Below are 16,244 nucleotides of genomic sequence, written 5' to 3' on the forward strand. Positions count from 1 at the left end.
GGGATGTGATGGCTGTGCCACCAGTTTGAAGGCTGCTTTATGGCACTTCTGAGGGCTGCCCCAGGCCTGGGGCCCCAGGGAAGCATCCCACCCCTGCTCCCCAAGCATGGGGAAATTCCTGAAACTCCTTTTTGGATCTACACCACGGGAGTGGTGGCCATGCATGTAGGGTGGGGATCACCCTTATGTTTGGTGTGCTCGCCAGAGGTGTGATGGATGGGCTGGGAAATGAATTGGGCTCAGCCACCACGTGATGAGCACTTTAAAACCAGCAGTGAGCTCTCTGCCCAGCAATTTGTATGCAGAGGGAGGGTGGCTGCTTGATTTCAGTGCTTGTAGGTGTTCATCTGGGGTCGTGTCTGAATAAATCACATTCTGAGATCCAAGTGAGTGCCGGGGAACAAGCCACACTGTCAACGCAGCAGCAGAGCAGAGACATCTTCATGCTCATGATAAATGGGTCAAGATGGGCCCTGGTGTTTTAAAAATTAGCTGTTGACCTAGATAGCAGCAGCATGATGACTTGCTCACAGTGGGAACAAGAGTGAGCGTCACTGGAGCTGCACATTCCTCTGAATGTAGGGATGAGCCTGGGCTGGTTCCCCACTCCTTGTTTATAGCCAGCTTTTCCTTGGAAGCTGAGCTGTGCCACAGGGAAGCAGGGAAGACCTTGGGCATCTCTTTCAGATGGTCTCATGGAGTCACAAGGTGAATTTTTCCTGCAGCAGCTGCAAAGGCACCTCCCACCACCCCATGCTTTGCTCTGCTCCGGTGACAAAGTACAATGAGTTGTTGTACTCATGTTTCCCCTGGTTTTTCAGGAGGGGTGGTCCTTTCCCCCTGGGTTGTGTAACTCTGGTTTTACAGAGATGTGCCATGCATTTGGGTTGGAGCAGTTGGCAGGGTTGGTGCAGAAGATGGAGTTGCTGCCCAATTCAGGTTTTCTTCTGCTTACAGCAGGGAAGAAGGCCGTTGCCTGCACCAAGGGTTTCTCCTGTCATGGGGTCTTTTCTGGATGAAGACATATTGCTCCAGAGCACTGAAAGTCAATGTTTTTCATCTGGGCAAGAGATCTCTCAGTGCCCATGGTTGGCTGCTGTATTGAACAGTGGCTTTATTGAGTGATAATTAAGCAACTGGTCAGGCCTCACCTTGAGTACTGTGTCCAGTTCTGGGCCCCTCAACTTAGGAAGGATGCTGAGATGTTGGAGCATGTTCAGAGAAGGGCAACAAGGCTGGTGAAGAGTCTGGAGCACAAGTTGTGTGAGGAGCAGCTGAGGGAGCTGGGGCTGTTTAGGCTGGAGAAAAGGAGGCTCATGGGAGACCTTCTCACTTTCTACAACTCCCTGACAGAAGACTGTAGTCCCCGTGTGTTTTCCTTGGGTAAACAACATTTCCTTTGCACTGTCAGGAAAAAGAGTGTTTGGTCCTTATTTATGGAGGTCATTGGTCTCATTGGTCCCCACGTGTGACGTGGTTTTGGACGCCAGGCCCTGCTCCCAGATGTGTGTTTGGCAATGGGCACTCGTCCATCGGGGTGGCCAGTGACTACATGTGCTGCTTTGTCTCCCACAGGCTCCTGCTTCTGGGTTGCCGTCCTGGACGGCAACGTGGTGGGGATCGTGGCAGCGCGGGGCAACGAGGAAGACAACACGGTGGAGCTGCGGCGCATGTCCGTCGACTCCAACTACCGCGGCAAAGGGATCGCCAAGGCCCTGGGCCGCAAAGTGCTGGAGTTCGCCATGCTCAACAACTACTCCTCCGTCGTGCTGGGAACCACGGCCGTGAAGATGGCAGCCCACAAGCTCTACGAGTCCTTGGGCTTCAAGCACGTGGGTGTCGTCGAACATTATGCCCTGCCAGGGATGACACGCTCCTTACTGGAGAGAATGTTTTTCCAGGTCCGCTACCACCGCTACCGCCTGCAGCTGCGGGAAGAATAAAAACACCCCCCGCCAACCAAAACAAAACAAAAAAAAACCACAAAAAAAAAAAAAATTCCCCTTCCTCCCCCTTCAAAAATAATAAATTACCCTTCTATTTCTCATCACCATTGATTTGCCAATTTTGGGTTAGAGTTTTTGTACCCTCACGTCACGTTTTGGTTGGCTCCATTCCGCTCGATGGGCCGGCCGAGCAGCGCCCCTTCCTCGCATGCTGTAGGTGGTGGTGCTGGGAGTCCTGCAACCCAGCAGGGCGGGGCGGAGCAGCGGCCTCTCCTTCCCAGGTACCTCCGTAAAGCACAGAAACTTACTGCAAAATAGTACAACTGCTCTGGTGTACATAGTCCTCTCCTTCTCCAGGTGTAAGATAACATAGTGATGCATTCATAATAGTGCAGAAATATTACTTGAATGCAGTTTTCAGTATTTCACGCACCAGTAAGTAGAATATGCATTCCTCTTACCATAATCTACTGGTTAATAGTTTTCAGAGAAAAGGTGGGGAGTGCACCCTGCCCCCCGCCCCAACCCGCTTGCTACAATGCATGAAGAGGAAAGCGCGTACACGCACTCAAACACATCGCACTGCCACCACGGCACTGGTGTTGCACTTTTTTTGGATGTGCCTCATTCTGCCAAATGTCTGAGAGACCCCGGGTGCATCCGGTAACCACGACTCCGCTCCACCTCCCCCTCCTTCCTAAGCCAGCACAGACTCGGACCGGCTGAACTGAGCCCCATTGTACCATAGTGTGAAGTTAAGATCAAACCTAAGTATCTCCTGCGCTGTTCCGTAGCCACGCGTAACCTGCAGTCCTGGGCCAGACTCCGCATGTGCGTTGGACTTTCTCTTTGCTGCCTTTTGGGGGTTTTTGTTTGTTTTCATCTTATTTTTAAGGGTTATTTTTTTGTTGTTGTTGTTATTTTAGTTTTGGCTTTTGCTGAATGGTGTCGTTGAGGCGTAATGGAGGCTGCAGTTCCTATGGCAACACATTTGCACATTAATGTGCGCACCAAATCTCACCACTTCAGAGAAGCAACGAGTGACAGATAATAGCATTTTGGGGAGCGCCGGGGTGGGGGGAGCGTACTTATTATCTTAACCAGCTGCTTGTTTGATAAATGTAGATGGCCTCACTGCAGCCTTCCATCAAAGGTAATTAACTGCTTTAATGATGTCAGATTTGTGAATTGTACAATGCAAAAAGCAATGCAAGGCAGATTCGGCATGTGTCTGTACCTGGTATGTATGTACAGTGCCTGCCAACTAAAGAATAACCAAGACTACAGCTTCTTCTAGCCTGAGATATCAACTTTTATAACTTATTTAAACAAATAGCAACTTTGCATGAATTACATCTTGGGGAAAAAGAAGACTGGTAGGTTTTAATTTTTAAAGCGTGGTATCAGAGGTATTACAGAAAACCATTTCTGGCTGCACTTAATTTTGGGTAGGTAGAGGGGTTTGGCTCTGCTAATACATTTAAAAGAGAACCCCTTTACTTACTGGGAAAAACAATTATTATTTTACAAAGTATTATGTGTGTGGTGAGGGTGGAAACCCCCCCACCTCATCGCAATGAAGTTGGTGAAGGGGTAGAGCATGTGTTAGCCACGCTTGCTCATGGAAGAGTCGGCAGGAGAGCCACAGAGGGAAGGAGCCTTGGGGTGTGGGGAGAGGACAGGAGCCCTGGGGCAGGTCAGGGAACAGACAGCACAGACCTTGGACAGGGGGTGCTGTCTGTCCCACTCCTCCCAGGAGCTGCCCTTTCCTCTCCAGCCAGAAGCTTTCCCAGCACTGAGATGTGGCCAGCGATGCTGATGGAGAGCAGAGGGGAGAGGGCTCAGCCCATCCCTGCAGGGCCATGCACTGATGCTGGGATGCAGGAGCCATTTGGCACAACCCCAGTTGCCCTTTCAGTGCTTGGCTTGGGCTCAGTTCAGCCTGTGAGGAGTCGGAGGGGCAGAGTCCCAGCGTGTGTCCCAGCAATAAGGGGGTAATGAGAATGGTGAAGGACACTGTAGCAAGAGACCATGAGTTTAATTAACAAAATTTCTGTATGGGGCACTATATTTTTAAAAGTCTTTCTATGCTGTACATTTCTCCTGAAGCTGAAATAATGTACTGTTGGTAGGGGTTCTTGTATAGTGTACAGAAATTGGCAGAATATTTTCTTGCTGCATTCAGTGATTTATTAACCGAAGTAAAACAGACAAATATAAAGTGTTAGCAAAAGTTGAAAGAAAAAACACAAAAGTTTGTGCCTTTTTTAGTTTATTTTTCTGTTGCTATATAATCACTGCACTAAACCTTTCCAGAGGGGTAAAATAAAACAAAAAGCAAAAACTGGTCTCTTAATAAGGGAGGAATATGTAAAGTCTAAATTGAGCATTAACTTTTTTTATTAGGCTATTTAATTAAACTAATGTTGCTGGTTTTATTTGATACCTGTGCCTTTGAAATAAAACTCCACATCCTGTCAGAAAATCTAAACCTGGAATAAATCCCACCAGATCCCACAGACACAGAAGTACCATCAGGTTTACCAGTATTTTCTTCTAAAACGTGTAAACTTTAACTGATGATATTACAGTAGCTGATCGTAGTACCTGTTGAGTTTCCTGGGGAAGAGGTGCTTTGGAACGGTGTGGTTTTGGGGGTGCTGTCTGCATTCCTCCCCAGCACACGGAAATGCACTGATAAGGATTGAGTTGTTGCCACTTGGCCAGTAGCTGCCAAGAAAATTTATTCCCTTAATGCTTCTGCCAGTTGCTTTGTGACCGAGCTTTTTGGAAGAAATCCAGCTGGTTGCTCCCAGCTCTCCAGCCAGGACAGCTTGTTTCTGAAGGAAAGGGCTGGCTGCCAAATAGGCTGGGATCTGCTCTCCTTGGAAGATGTGCAGGCTGCCAGAGCTGCATCCCTGGTAGCAGCAGTGGGACAGGGGTGCACACACTCCTGCCTTGATGCTGCTCTTCCACCCAGAGCTGCCAAGGTTGGGCTTAAAAGCACCACATGATACTGTTGTTTTGTCTGCATTCATGGGAAGTTTCCCTAAATGCAATAGCTCAGGGGTCAGGGGTGCTGGTTCTGGACCCTGCCAGGTTCACCTGCTGCCAGGGAAGTGTGTGGGCAGACCATAGTGTAGCTCACAGGGTGACACATTGAGGTCGAACTGCCTTTGGCAGATCCAGCCCTCCACTCTGCATCTTTCGTGGTGCACTGGTTTAAACAAAGTGCTTGGAAAAGATCAGCACAGCCCTTCCTCTGGGCCTGAGCATCATCTCCTGGCTCTCCCCAGCCCAGTTCAGTGGCTGGGTGGGTGAGGAGCAGCACAAGGTGGCTGTGGGATTGGTCCCAGAAGAGGTGGTCATCTGGACCTACTGCCAGTCCTTGAGTCTTGATTCCAACAGACACATCAGTGTGAGATGAGAGGGGATTTTCCTGATTTATTTGGGGGTTTCTCTTTCCAAGGACAACATTGGCAGGAGTGTGAGGAAGAGTGGGTTTGAGCCCAAGGTAAATGTGGTGGTTAAGTAAGACCAGTTCAGATTCAGGTGGAGGATGTATTAGAGATGTGAAGGCACCTCTCACAACCACTCTTACTTTGCAGTGCAGGTGGGCTGTCACAGCCCCCTGCCCTCATGCTGCCTACAGAGATGCAGTTTCCTCACCTGGCTGCTCTCTCCTTGGAGTGGGGCTTTTTTGTGCCAATCCCTGTGCACTAGACACTGCTCAAGTGTCCTTTGCTAAGAGGGGCTTGGGACAAAGCCCTTGCTCCCTGAGGAAAGCACTAGGTGCCATGTCCAAAAGTAACAAACAAACAAACAAACAAACAAAAAAAAAAAACCAAGAAAGGAAAATTTTCCCTACTGTGGCTGAGGTCCACAGCCTTGGGATTGGCCCAGCCCTCCAGCACAGCCTGGGCCATTCTCTTTGGAGTGAGTGGGAATTCCCTCCACACCCTGAGCAAACTGGCATCTCAAGTACATGTCATATTTGGCAATAAGCTCTCTGGGAAGCTTGGCCCCTGAACAGATCCAGGCTGATAATGTTAAACAATCAAGCCAACAAAGAAAGTGGTTCCTAATATAACTTGAAACCCTTAAATTTGTATTTGTTGTAAATTCATGCTGTGTTTTCCCTCTGTGAAGCAGACAGCATCTGCAGGATGTTTAGGAATGGCAACTGTGTCTCTGCTGGGAGATGCAGAAAAGTCCAGGGCATTGCCATCAGTGGAAAGCTGTTCTTTTCCCTCCCCTCCGTCCCCAGGTGGGATGCTGTCTCTGAGAAAGCCTTTACCTTTCTCCAGAAGTGATCCTGCTTCTTGGTCCTGTGCATAGGTACAGCCTGCAGGACTCATTTCAGAAATACCTTTCAGCAAATGCAGGGGGCAAATGACCCTGGGGACATCTGTCCCTGGGGCTGGGACCTGGGGTGGTTTTACCCCTGCGTTCCTCCCCATGGGAAATGAGGGTGATTCTTTAGGTCATGATGTCAGAATTTAATAGTCCCTGGGTAAGAGAAGCAGGACTAAGGGTCAGCCGTGGCTGTTTGGGTTGGGATGAGCCTGTGAGATTCTGGTGCTGCACACCTGCAGCAGGAACAGAAAGTGTTTGGTGCCAGAGGTGTCTGGGGCCCTGCACTTGCTGTGGCCAGCTGGAAGAACAGAAAGTCCCATGGTCAGAATTCCCAAGGGAACTGTGGTTTTGCAGAACCTTGTCCCAGTCCTTGCTGCTGCTGTTGCTCACTGATCCACACCCATATGTGATGCAGGTCTGCTGTCTTTTAATTTGCCAGATTTGCTGGCTGAGGTGCAAATGGATTGAAACTGACTGCAGGGATTTCCAAATTTGCAAACACACAAAGGCAGGAACCAGCTCTGGTTACCTCTGAATAACAATCTCATTTCAGGTTTGCTGGGGCTGTGTTTCATTAGTGCTGGTGTGATGCTCTTGTTATGCACTCTACTTAAAGCTTAATAAAGGCATTTTAATTCGACACTAACTGGAGTCTTGCAGTGGAATATACTATACCACATAAAGAAAATTAAGTAATGCTAAGTGTTAAATAAGCTTTAAAATGCAAAAGGAAAATTTTCTTTTTTCTCTCTCAAAATAGATCCACATAGAATCTTGAGGAAAAATTGGTGTGCTCTTGCATACCTCAGTTATAGAGACTATGCAACAGAGTTTATGCTTATCTCCCACCAAAACCTGAATGGTGCTCGGGAGTACCTTTCATAAAAAATAAATCAGGAGATTAATTTGAACAATAGAAAATTTAGTCAAAACACAGTATTGTTTAAAATAACCAGCTCCAAGTCAGCATTTGGAGTCTGATCACAGTTAGAATTGCTGTTCAGTGCTGTCTTTGTATTGCACAATGGTCACCTGTAGGAGAGAACATGCTTTTAACATCTAAATAGTAGAAGACAGACCTAGTGAGACCAAGAGCATAACAAATACATAATGCAACTGTAAATTTATTTACAAGTAACACGTTTGAATGCAGAAGCAGCTACTGCTATGTAAGTGTAATGAACTTACAGCTAATATTGTTTCCAATTTCTTTTCCTCCAAAGCTTAATCCTTTTGCCTTGTAATATGTATATTTGATTTTTTTAATGTAATTAGGTTTAACAAAGCATCAGTTGCTTTGTGAGTTGTACTTATGATTGTGCTGGGCTGTTAGCTTTAAGCAGTTTGTGTGCTTGTGTTATTTTATTAAAGCAAAAGTCTTCTTGAGACAAATGCAGTAAAGGAAAAAAAATAATATTTTTGGTAGTGTTAAGCAGATGTGTGGTATGCATTTGGAAAATGTCCAATGTCAGTTTAAAAAAACCAACAAACAAACAGGCTAATTTGCTTCCCAGAACTGCTCATGTTTAAGGCAGTGGCTTACTCACTCACGCCTAAATAGAAACTTGGATTCCCTCAAACAGCCTCTTACTCTGCATCTCCTCACCGTTGTACAAGACCAATGTGAAATGAGTCTTGTGTTTTCTATGTTCAGCATAGTATGTACTGTACTTTGTAACGGGAAGTGGCTGCAAGTCCTCAAAGAAAAACGAATATATTCTAAAACAGCAATAATTACCACTGTAAAGAAAAGAGCACGTGGGGGAGAGCCCAGGGAGATAGTTAATGAAGATGATGCTGTTAGGAGCACGCTGGCAGCAGTGTGTTCCTAAAGGGTGCTGCTGCACCTGGGGAGCAGGATTAAGTACTAGGGAAGGCCATCAGTCTCTGGAACTGGATGTCACCTTGGCAGAGAACCTGCCCGTGTGGGGTCCCTAGAGCTGAGTCATTGTGAGCCCTTATGCAGTGCAAGTTTTTCACTACAGTTAAGGGTGAGTTATTGCAAATACCATTCCTGGTGGGAGAGACAGACACAAGGAAGAGCTGTCAGAGTCACACAGAGGAAGGTAAACACTTATTGCCACAGTCTTGTACCCCAGCATACTCTGCTATTGCACTTCTGGGGCTCAGCAATGGCAGAAAACAATCAATTACTCTATTTTCTGTGGAGGGAAGCAGGAGTCAGCTCTGTTGGAAAGCTGTTTGCATACCATCAAGGTAGCAATGCAAACCGTTCCCCTGGCGTGGCAGGTGTTAAGATGTGTGCAAGTTATCCCTTGGTGTGCTTTAGGCTTTGATCTCCAGCCTCCAAAGCTGACCCCGAAGCAGTGAGCTCAGTCTGTCCCCCTGCAGAGCCCCGGGAGCCAGCCAGCTCTCGAGGGACAGCAGGGTGTCCTCAGGCAGGGGCAGGCCAGGTGCTCTGCACAAATGACTTGTAGGTACTTAAGTTCTGTTCCTGATGGCCGCTGTAACTGTGAAAATTAACCAGACCTGCTGTGATAAATTTGGTTATATAAGGTTTATTTGGTTAATTTTTTATAAGTGAAAACTGAAAAGATGAAAGAGAATTGTAATATGAAAGCAACTGCTGTAAATAATGTACGAATGAATAAAATCTAAAACTTATGTCAGTTTTTTCCTAAACTGTATTGCTGTCAAGTTACTGATGTGCAGATGGTGCCTGCATCTTTTCCAGCTCCCCAGCTCCAGCATGGGCAAACACCACTCATTCCTGCTTCTGCTGATAACAGAGATATCTTTCTGTGCCTCATTCTAGTCCTTAGATTGTATTTCCATGCTATTCCAGCTCTCACCGCCACGTTCAGAAGGTGCACACAGTAACTGGAGACAGCCCTGCCATGGGACCCAGCTGTCCCTGGCCACCTGCCTGGTTGAGCACTCACCCCAAATCCCCCGTGAGATCAGAGGCAGCCCTGAGGAATGTGCCACTGGAACACAGGACAAAACAAAAAAACGCAGTGTCTACTCCCTGCCACCAAGGCCATAAGGTGATGGAGTGAGCATTATTGAGGATACTTTCATGGTGGGGGTGAATCTTGGAGCCTCCCCAAGCCACACGAGCCCCTTTTTCTTCCCTACACCTGTGCATTGCCTTACGTAAGAACCAGCATCAAAGGGCTGTTCCCCACTGTTTGTTTGTGGAACCTGCACAAGGCTGTTTCTGACCATCTCTGGAGCACCTCTGTGAGGCTGGGAATCACTGACCTCTGTCTGGGGAGGGGAAGTGGGGCTCCAGCCTCCAGTCACAATTAGATACACTTGAAATAAACTGATTGCTGATGAAACAGCCTCTGGAGATGTCTCTTCCTACAAACCAGTTTCTGGTGGCAGTTATAAATGCTGCAGGAGTGTCCTGCCAGAGAGCAGCTGGTGGCCACCTACCTAGCAACACCCCCTGGCAGCCTGGCTTTGGATCCCCCAGGCAGCACCCCAGAGCCATTGTCCCCCCAGCAGTGTGGGCTGAGGCTTTGGGATGTGCAGGGATGTGCAGGGATGTGCAGGGTTATCTAGCTGAGCAGCCAGGCAGTGATGTAGAGCACAAAGTTTATGCCTTTGCCCCTTGGATCTGGCCCCTGTCACTTTCCTGCCTATCCAGAGGTGCAGACCCTGATAGCAGAATCTCACTCAGACGAGGTGAACACAAAACACCTTCTGGGACTGATAGCAATGTGTTCTGGGATTCAGAGAACAGCTGTGGGGAGAACAGCTGTGAAATCATGCATGTCCACAAGCTTCATTTTATATCAGAGCTAAAACACTTCCACCCTTAAAACTGCTTTGGTGAAACAACAGAAAAGTGGCAACAAAAGCTGAATTGGTTTTAGAAGCTGCTGCAGTGTGGGTGTGCTGTGTGCCTTAAAGCACCTCAATTAACTGCTAATTGGGCTCAAACTCTCCACTAATAGGCCACACATCCTTGTCCTGGCCTCTTTCATCCTTCATGGTGAATTGCTTCAGATAAAAAAATTAGAATTCATGGAGACAAGACTCTGCCTGCAGACCCTCTGTTCCCAGGCACATATCTTGTACTCTGGATGAGACAGGGCCTCGTGATCCCTTTCCCTGTTGCTCCCAGCACATCCACCATCTAAATACACCTTAATGCCTCCTAAAGAGCCAAAGCAAAACAGTAGCACGGGCCCACTCCTGGCTGTCCCTCTGCCATAAGCACGGCCTCCCATCAGGGGCTTGATGCTCTCCCAAAGAATGGAAGAAGGTTGAGGCTGGAACCAGGCAGGGAGGACCCCAGGTCTACCAGCTGAGAACATCCAGCCCACAAAATTGCTTTCATCTTGGCCAAACAGCTGCAAAATATTCCTTCTGTCTACTTACCTATCCAGCCATCTACATCTCTCCATCCATCCATCCATCCATGCTGGCCCACCTTTTGCCAAGAGACGTCTGCTCAGCTGTTGCCAGAGCCTGCTTGGAGTGCTCCTGAGTGTGTGCAGGAGTCAGCTTGAACTTTTTTCATCTCCCAAGTCTTTCAGAGAGCTTTCTGTGACATTTCTCTCTTCACTCCCTTAAGCATCTCCCTGGTCACAACATCCCCCACCAGCCTCTGTTACACAAATGTAAGTACCACAGTTACCATCTCTTCCATTTTAATAAATAAGAAATCCTTGTGAAGGTGAGGGTGTTCTGTCCCAGAGATTATTTTTATTGCACCTATTTACAACACTACTGGCCAAATTTGTCAGGAAATCAGCCTATTAATTTCTTCATGGTAGGTTTTCATTATTTTCCATGCTTGATTGCATTTGCAAAGTCAATAAAGTAAATTCAGCACCTGATGTCTGTTATAACAGAAGAGGAATGAGCATTGTAGGAAGATGAATCTTCTCATCTGGACATCAAAGGCAGGGTCAGGTGAATCATGCTCCAAAAAGTGCTCATTTCTCTCCATTAATAACCAGTCCAAGACATGTCTAGACTACCCAGCAGTAAATGTCTATCCTAGAAACACCTAAGGTGAGATAAATCCTAACATGATGCCTCTATAGAGAAGCTTAATTGCACCTGAGAACTCAGGGAAGCTGAAGGACAAATTATCATTTTTTTAACAGATATTCATTGGGACTTTAAAAGCAAATGGTTGCATTCAGTAACCAAAGCTCAAAGACTTAACAGGGAAAAATGCTCCTGGTTATTAAAAAAATCAGAGGTTTGATGCTATGGTAAAGACAAATTACTTGTAAAAGCTCCTGTGGCCATTAGTGTGGTCCAGATACACTGGTTATCTGCACTGTGGTTCCATCTACTAGAGAGAGGAGTGAGAATGAATTAATCACTTACTTAGATTTTTTTTACCTAGGCAGGAAAAAACTGATAGAATAGGAAAAGAATAAAGAGCTGCTTTGTATTTCTCTGCAGAGAGAGAAGTACAATGGAAAAAAGGAACACTACAGCAAACTGAATTACCTTTCACTCCTCTTTATTTGTTTTATGTTGTCACTCATATTTTAGCTTTCAGCAACCCTGAATAATAGCCATTAAAAATCAACATCAGTTTTTCAGTTCTGTTTAGCTCTGTGTTTCAGCTCTGTTTAGAGGCCACTTTGGTTTACAGCTGCTGGACTTACTTGTAAAAACAGAAGTTCCTACATCCTTCTAAGCTGAACAGACCTTGTTTCTCAACAGAATCTGTATGATGACATTGTATAATGAGATTGGCTTCCAAGATTAATTTTTTTGGAATTTTTTTCCTTTCTGGAAATGTAAAGGAAAAAAAAAGACAAAAAGCAAATGCTTAGCTCTTACAGGTTGTGATTTCTTTAGGAGTACATTAGGAAGAGAAAGAAACGCTACAAGTCCTTGGACCATTAAAAAATCCTCCAAAATATGTGCACTAGGAAGATATTTGGGAAAATCATCAAGGGGAAGAAGATTCAGTACTGGACCTGGACCCACCAAGGGGGAAGGATGGATCTTCCCCCCATCTTGGGAATTGTCAAAACATCAAAGAATGTTTGAGGGAGGGATGACTGGTTACAAATGCTGGTCTTGGCCTTTGCCAAGCCTGGAAAGTGGAGAACCTCCAGTTCCACAGTGATGAACTTCTCTTGCTCTTAAGGCACCAGGTGTCTCAAACCTGTTAGAGAGTCATTAGAAGGGGAAGGTCAAGCCTTCAAACCCAAAAAGATCACTCCAGGAAATGAATTTAGGATTGGATGCTCTCTTCACATACAGATTTACTTTTTTTTTTTTCCATGGATAGAGGAGCTGCACAATCCAAGAGGTGTTTGTAGGGTTTGGATTGCTTTGCTCTGACAAAAGCCCATGCCTTGAATAATGAATGACCTCACACTGAATGTCAAACCTGCACTCCAGCCCAGCAGGTGGGTGGGTGAGAGGCTCCACACTCAGGAGTTTTGTGCCATACCTCAGAAAGCAGAATGCTCTGTCTGCACTGCTCTGCAGCTGCCACTGTGGGCACTTTCCCTCGTGGATACACAGACACAAGGGCATGACAGAGAAGCAGTTCTTCCTTTCATTTCAGTGCAGCATATCCAGAAAAACACCACCCAAAATAACTTCAAGGTTAACCACATGGAAAAAATACACTGTGATTCTGCCTCACATTGCAGAGATCAGCATTCTGTTCAAAATACTTTCTAATGCAACAATGATGTCTAAAACATCATTATTAGCCTATATGCATGCCAATTCGTATTAAAAAAATCAAATATATATATATATTTCTCTAATGAAGATACACTTTTTTTCTCTTAAAAATGTATATTATACACCCAGCTCTCCCACTGAGTCCACTGTAAGAAAGAACCCAACTGGAGATCCTCCTTTTGCATTGCCAAGTGTGGTGAGTGGAATTCAAATGACAGGGAAAATTCTACCGACCTATTCCTGCCTTCATTGCCATTAAGTTTTGTGGGGGTTAATGTACAGAAGAAAAGAAGGTAGCTCTGTTCATCAGATTCTGTTTCAGATAATGTTAGATAGGACATCAGTGTCCTGGGAAAATTGGGAACTGAAAAAAGGGTGAGCAAATAAAAAAAAAATTTAAAAAGGGAAAAAATGGAAAACAGAAAAAAAATCAAACTGATAACTGGTTTCTACAAATACAATAGTGTGAAAACTTTCCAGTTTGTTTCCCAGACAGGAAAAATTTGCATGGCTGGTACTTGGGTACATTAAACTGCAGAAAACATCCATGATAGCCTATTAAATTTTCACAAGGCTGAGGTGTTTCTCACTGATGGTAGATCTGAACTTTTTATCATTGCAGTATTAGTCTCCTAAATGTCAATTAATGTACCTAGGATTATCACACACAATCTCCTTCAGTCTGGTCATGGGGAGGAGAACTGCAATTCTCTATCATGCTTCAGCTCTATTGCAGTGTTTAAAATCAGCATTTGAGATTTTGGGCAGTCTGGCAATATTCCCTCCCTGTGACTTGCAGAAATAGTGCACTTAGTGGAGGCAGATGCTGGTTTTTTTCACACTCCTTCTAATAGAAACACAATAGATTTTGATATGAACAGCAATGCCCTCTAGAAACACAAAGGACATGATTCAGCTGGCTAAACATGAGGATCTACTATCATTTGAGACAGCCCGTGTTTAGATGGCTTGAAGTGAGCCCAGCCAGGCTGTGAGCAGTGCTTTGGGAGAGTTAACCAGCTGGAGAGGTAAGAAATATTGTTGTCTTCTCCCTTACTCTCATGCTGAGTCATTAAGGTTTATTATATGCTCTGTTTGCATGACAAACGTGAACAAGTCACACAGATACCTGGAGCACTTGCAAGTTATAAAGGCTAAAATAGAAATGTCCTTTCCCCCCCGGGATTGTTTGCTTTCCTAGACTCTGAACATCTGAGGCACACAGCTCAATCACATGATTATTTATTATTTCTCTAGTAGCCTTTTAATTAATATCAGTGTCATAACACCTCTGGTCCTAAGAATGTGCTATGCCTATGCCTAATTGAAAAAAAAAAGATAGCTTTCAATAGGACAAATAATAGTGAAATGAGCAGGGTACATGATAAAAGGATTCCATTGTCATCCACTTAAGCAAAAGTAATCAAAACACTTCACTATGCTAATAAACTGCAAAATTATTCATTGAGAGGGCTTGTTCCTTCCTCATGTCATAGTCTCAAAGGATTTGTCACCAGAGCTTCCACACAGATTTTCAGTATTTTTTGCATATGTAAAGAAGTCTTAAGAGAAAACAGCACAGAAGCTCAGGCCCTACAAACCCCATGTCAGATGGGCAAGAGCTTTAACTTAATACACTTTGAGCATATTGGTATAGAATAGACTATCTAAGTGTGTCCTGTACCCAAAAATTCATTCTCAGAAAAATATTTTTAAGAGTTGTGTGCTTAAACTGTAGAATTAAATTACCATCAGTGTGCAGTAGCCTCATACTCCCTGTATGTTAACAGCTACACAGAACTGGAGGCTGTAGAGCTCACTCTCCAAGCACCCAGGTGGCTGCCCAGAGAGCTTTGCTTGCTGTGCTGTCTGGTATTGAGGAAAATCTGTGTTAGGTGAAACACCAGGTCGAGGTAAGGAGCAATATTTAAGGTTGTTTATTCCCTTTCCATTAAATTAAAGAATGTCACACAAATCTCTTTACATTCATTCTATAGGTAATGAGTTTAATAAAGGTTGTGTGATTCTCATGCTGCAGAGCTGACAAGTTCAAGCTGCTGTCACTGGTGGCTCTTGCTCTGACCAAGATGCTCTAAACCAGTGTGGCTGCAGCTGCAAAGCATCCTCAGCAGGCAGCTCCCAAACATATGGTGGGGATACCTCTGCCCATCGCAGGCTTTTTAAGAGATGGGCCACAGTATCTTTGCCCCTCTCCACCTCTTTACTTCAGGAATGGCCACGGAGTGGGACTCGAAAGGAATTCCTCTGGGTCTGAGAGTCCATAGGAGGTGTTTCAGCAGGGCAGTAACAGTGCAGAGCTTCCCACAGGACATTCCCTGGAGCACTCCCCTTCCCAAGTGGCTCCTGCAGCCCACACTGTGCTCTCTGCTGTCCCACCATCCCTGAGCCACCCAAACTGCACTGAGAGTGAGTTTCTGTCACGGATGTGGAGGCATTTGCTGAAATTCAATATAGTAACCCTTGGTCAGTTAATTGGGACATGAAGTTCTTGGAAGTGAAGTACCTATCAGGGTTATTTTCCTGGAAAATCTTTTAATTAAAGAAAGCCATTTATTTCCTACTTAATTATTATTTCTGGGAGTGCTACCAGAGTTAGACATTTAAACTGCAAATGCCAAGCATTTTATCTATCTTGTTCAGCTTAATAAAACCTATTTATTACCTCTAGACACAAACCATCCCAATTATTACAACGGCAGGTCTTCAAAGGGGCTGGTTTGATGTAGTTTACAAAGAGATGAAGAATCTGTATGGCTCTGGCTTTGGAGTCTTTTGTGGTGGATTGTGACGTTCTGTGCAGGTGACTCAAGATCAGTCTTTACAGACAAGGCATGTCAGAGTCTAAGGAAAATAGAAATAAACAGACATATAAAACACTTCCCTTAAAATGTTTGATACAGCCTGCCTTGGTAATAATTTTGTGCTTGTGTCCAGACTGGTAGCACTGCCAGAGGCTGCATTTTCACAGCCCTGTGCCAAAGCCTTATGGAATAAGGGCACCATTGACCATTCCAAAAGGAAGTGATCTGAAAACCTTGTTTCTCTGTAAGCAAAAATTGAGATCTATCCCAGCACACACTGTGAGGAGGAATGCCTTGGCCTGTAAGCACTGCCTGGAAGAGTAGTGGTGGACAGATGGCTTAGATGAAATTTCAAAAAACCTGAGGCAAGAAATCATGATGCACTTAAAGACACACACTGGGAGGGCTGCTCTAAATTGTGGTTCTTCTCTAAACCTCTTGCAGATGTTAAAATTACAAAGCAAACTTGAGATCT

General features: G+C 45.3%; 1 protein-coding gene across 1 annotated transcript in view; it reads left to right on the plus strand.

The window, feature by feature from the left end:
• Window positions 1-8,945, plus strand: part of ASPNAT (aspartate N-acetyltransferase) — a 32,144-nt gene extending 23,199 nt beyond the window's left edge. Inside the window, exon 3 of the mRNA XM_014895178.2 lies at window positions 1,576-8,945. Within this exon, the coding sequence (XP_014750664.1) occupies window positions 1,576-1,943 (368 nt within the window). The 3' untranslated portion in view covers window positions 1,944-8,945. The remainder of the gene's footprint in view (window positions 1-1,575) is intronic.
• The last annotated feature ends 7,299 nt before the right edge of the window (window positions 8,946-16,244 follow it).

The sequence above is a fragment of the Sturnus vulgaris genome, chromosome 4 (genome assembly GCF_052056855.1).
Source record: "Sturnus vulgaris isolate bStuVul1 chromosome 4, bStuVul1.hap1, whole genome shotgun sequence".
Classification (NCBI taxonomy): domain Eukaryota; kingdom Metazoa; phylum Chordata; class Aves; order Passeriformes; family Sturnidae; genus Sturnus; species Sturnus vulgaris.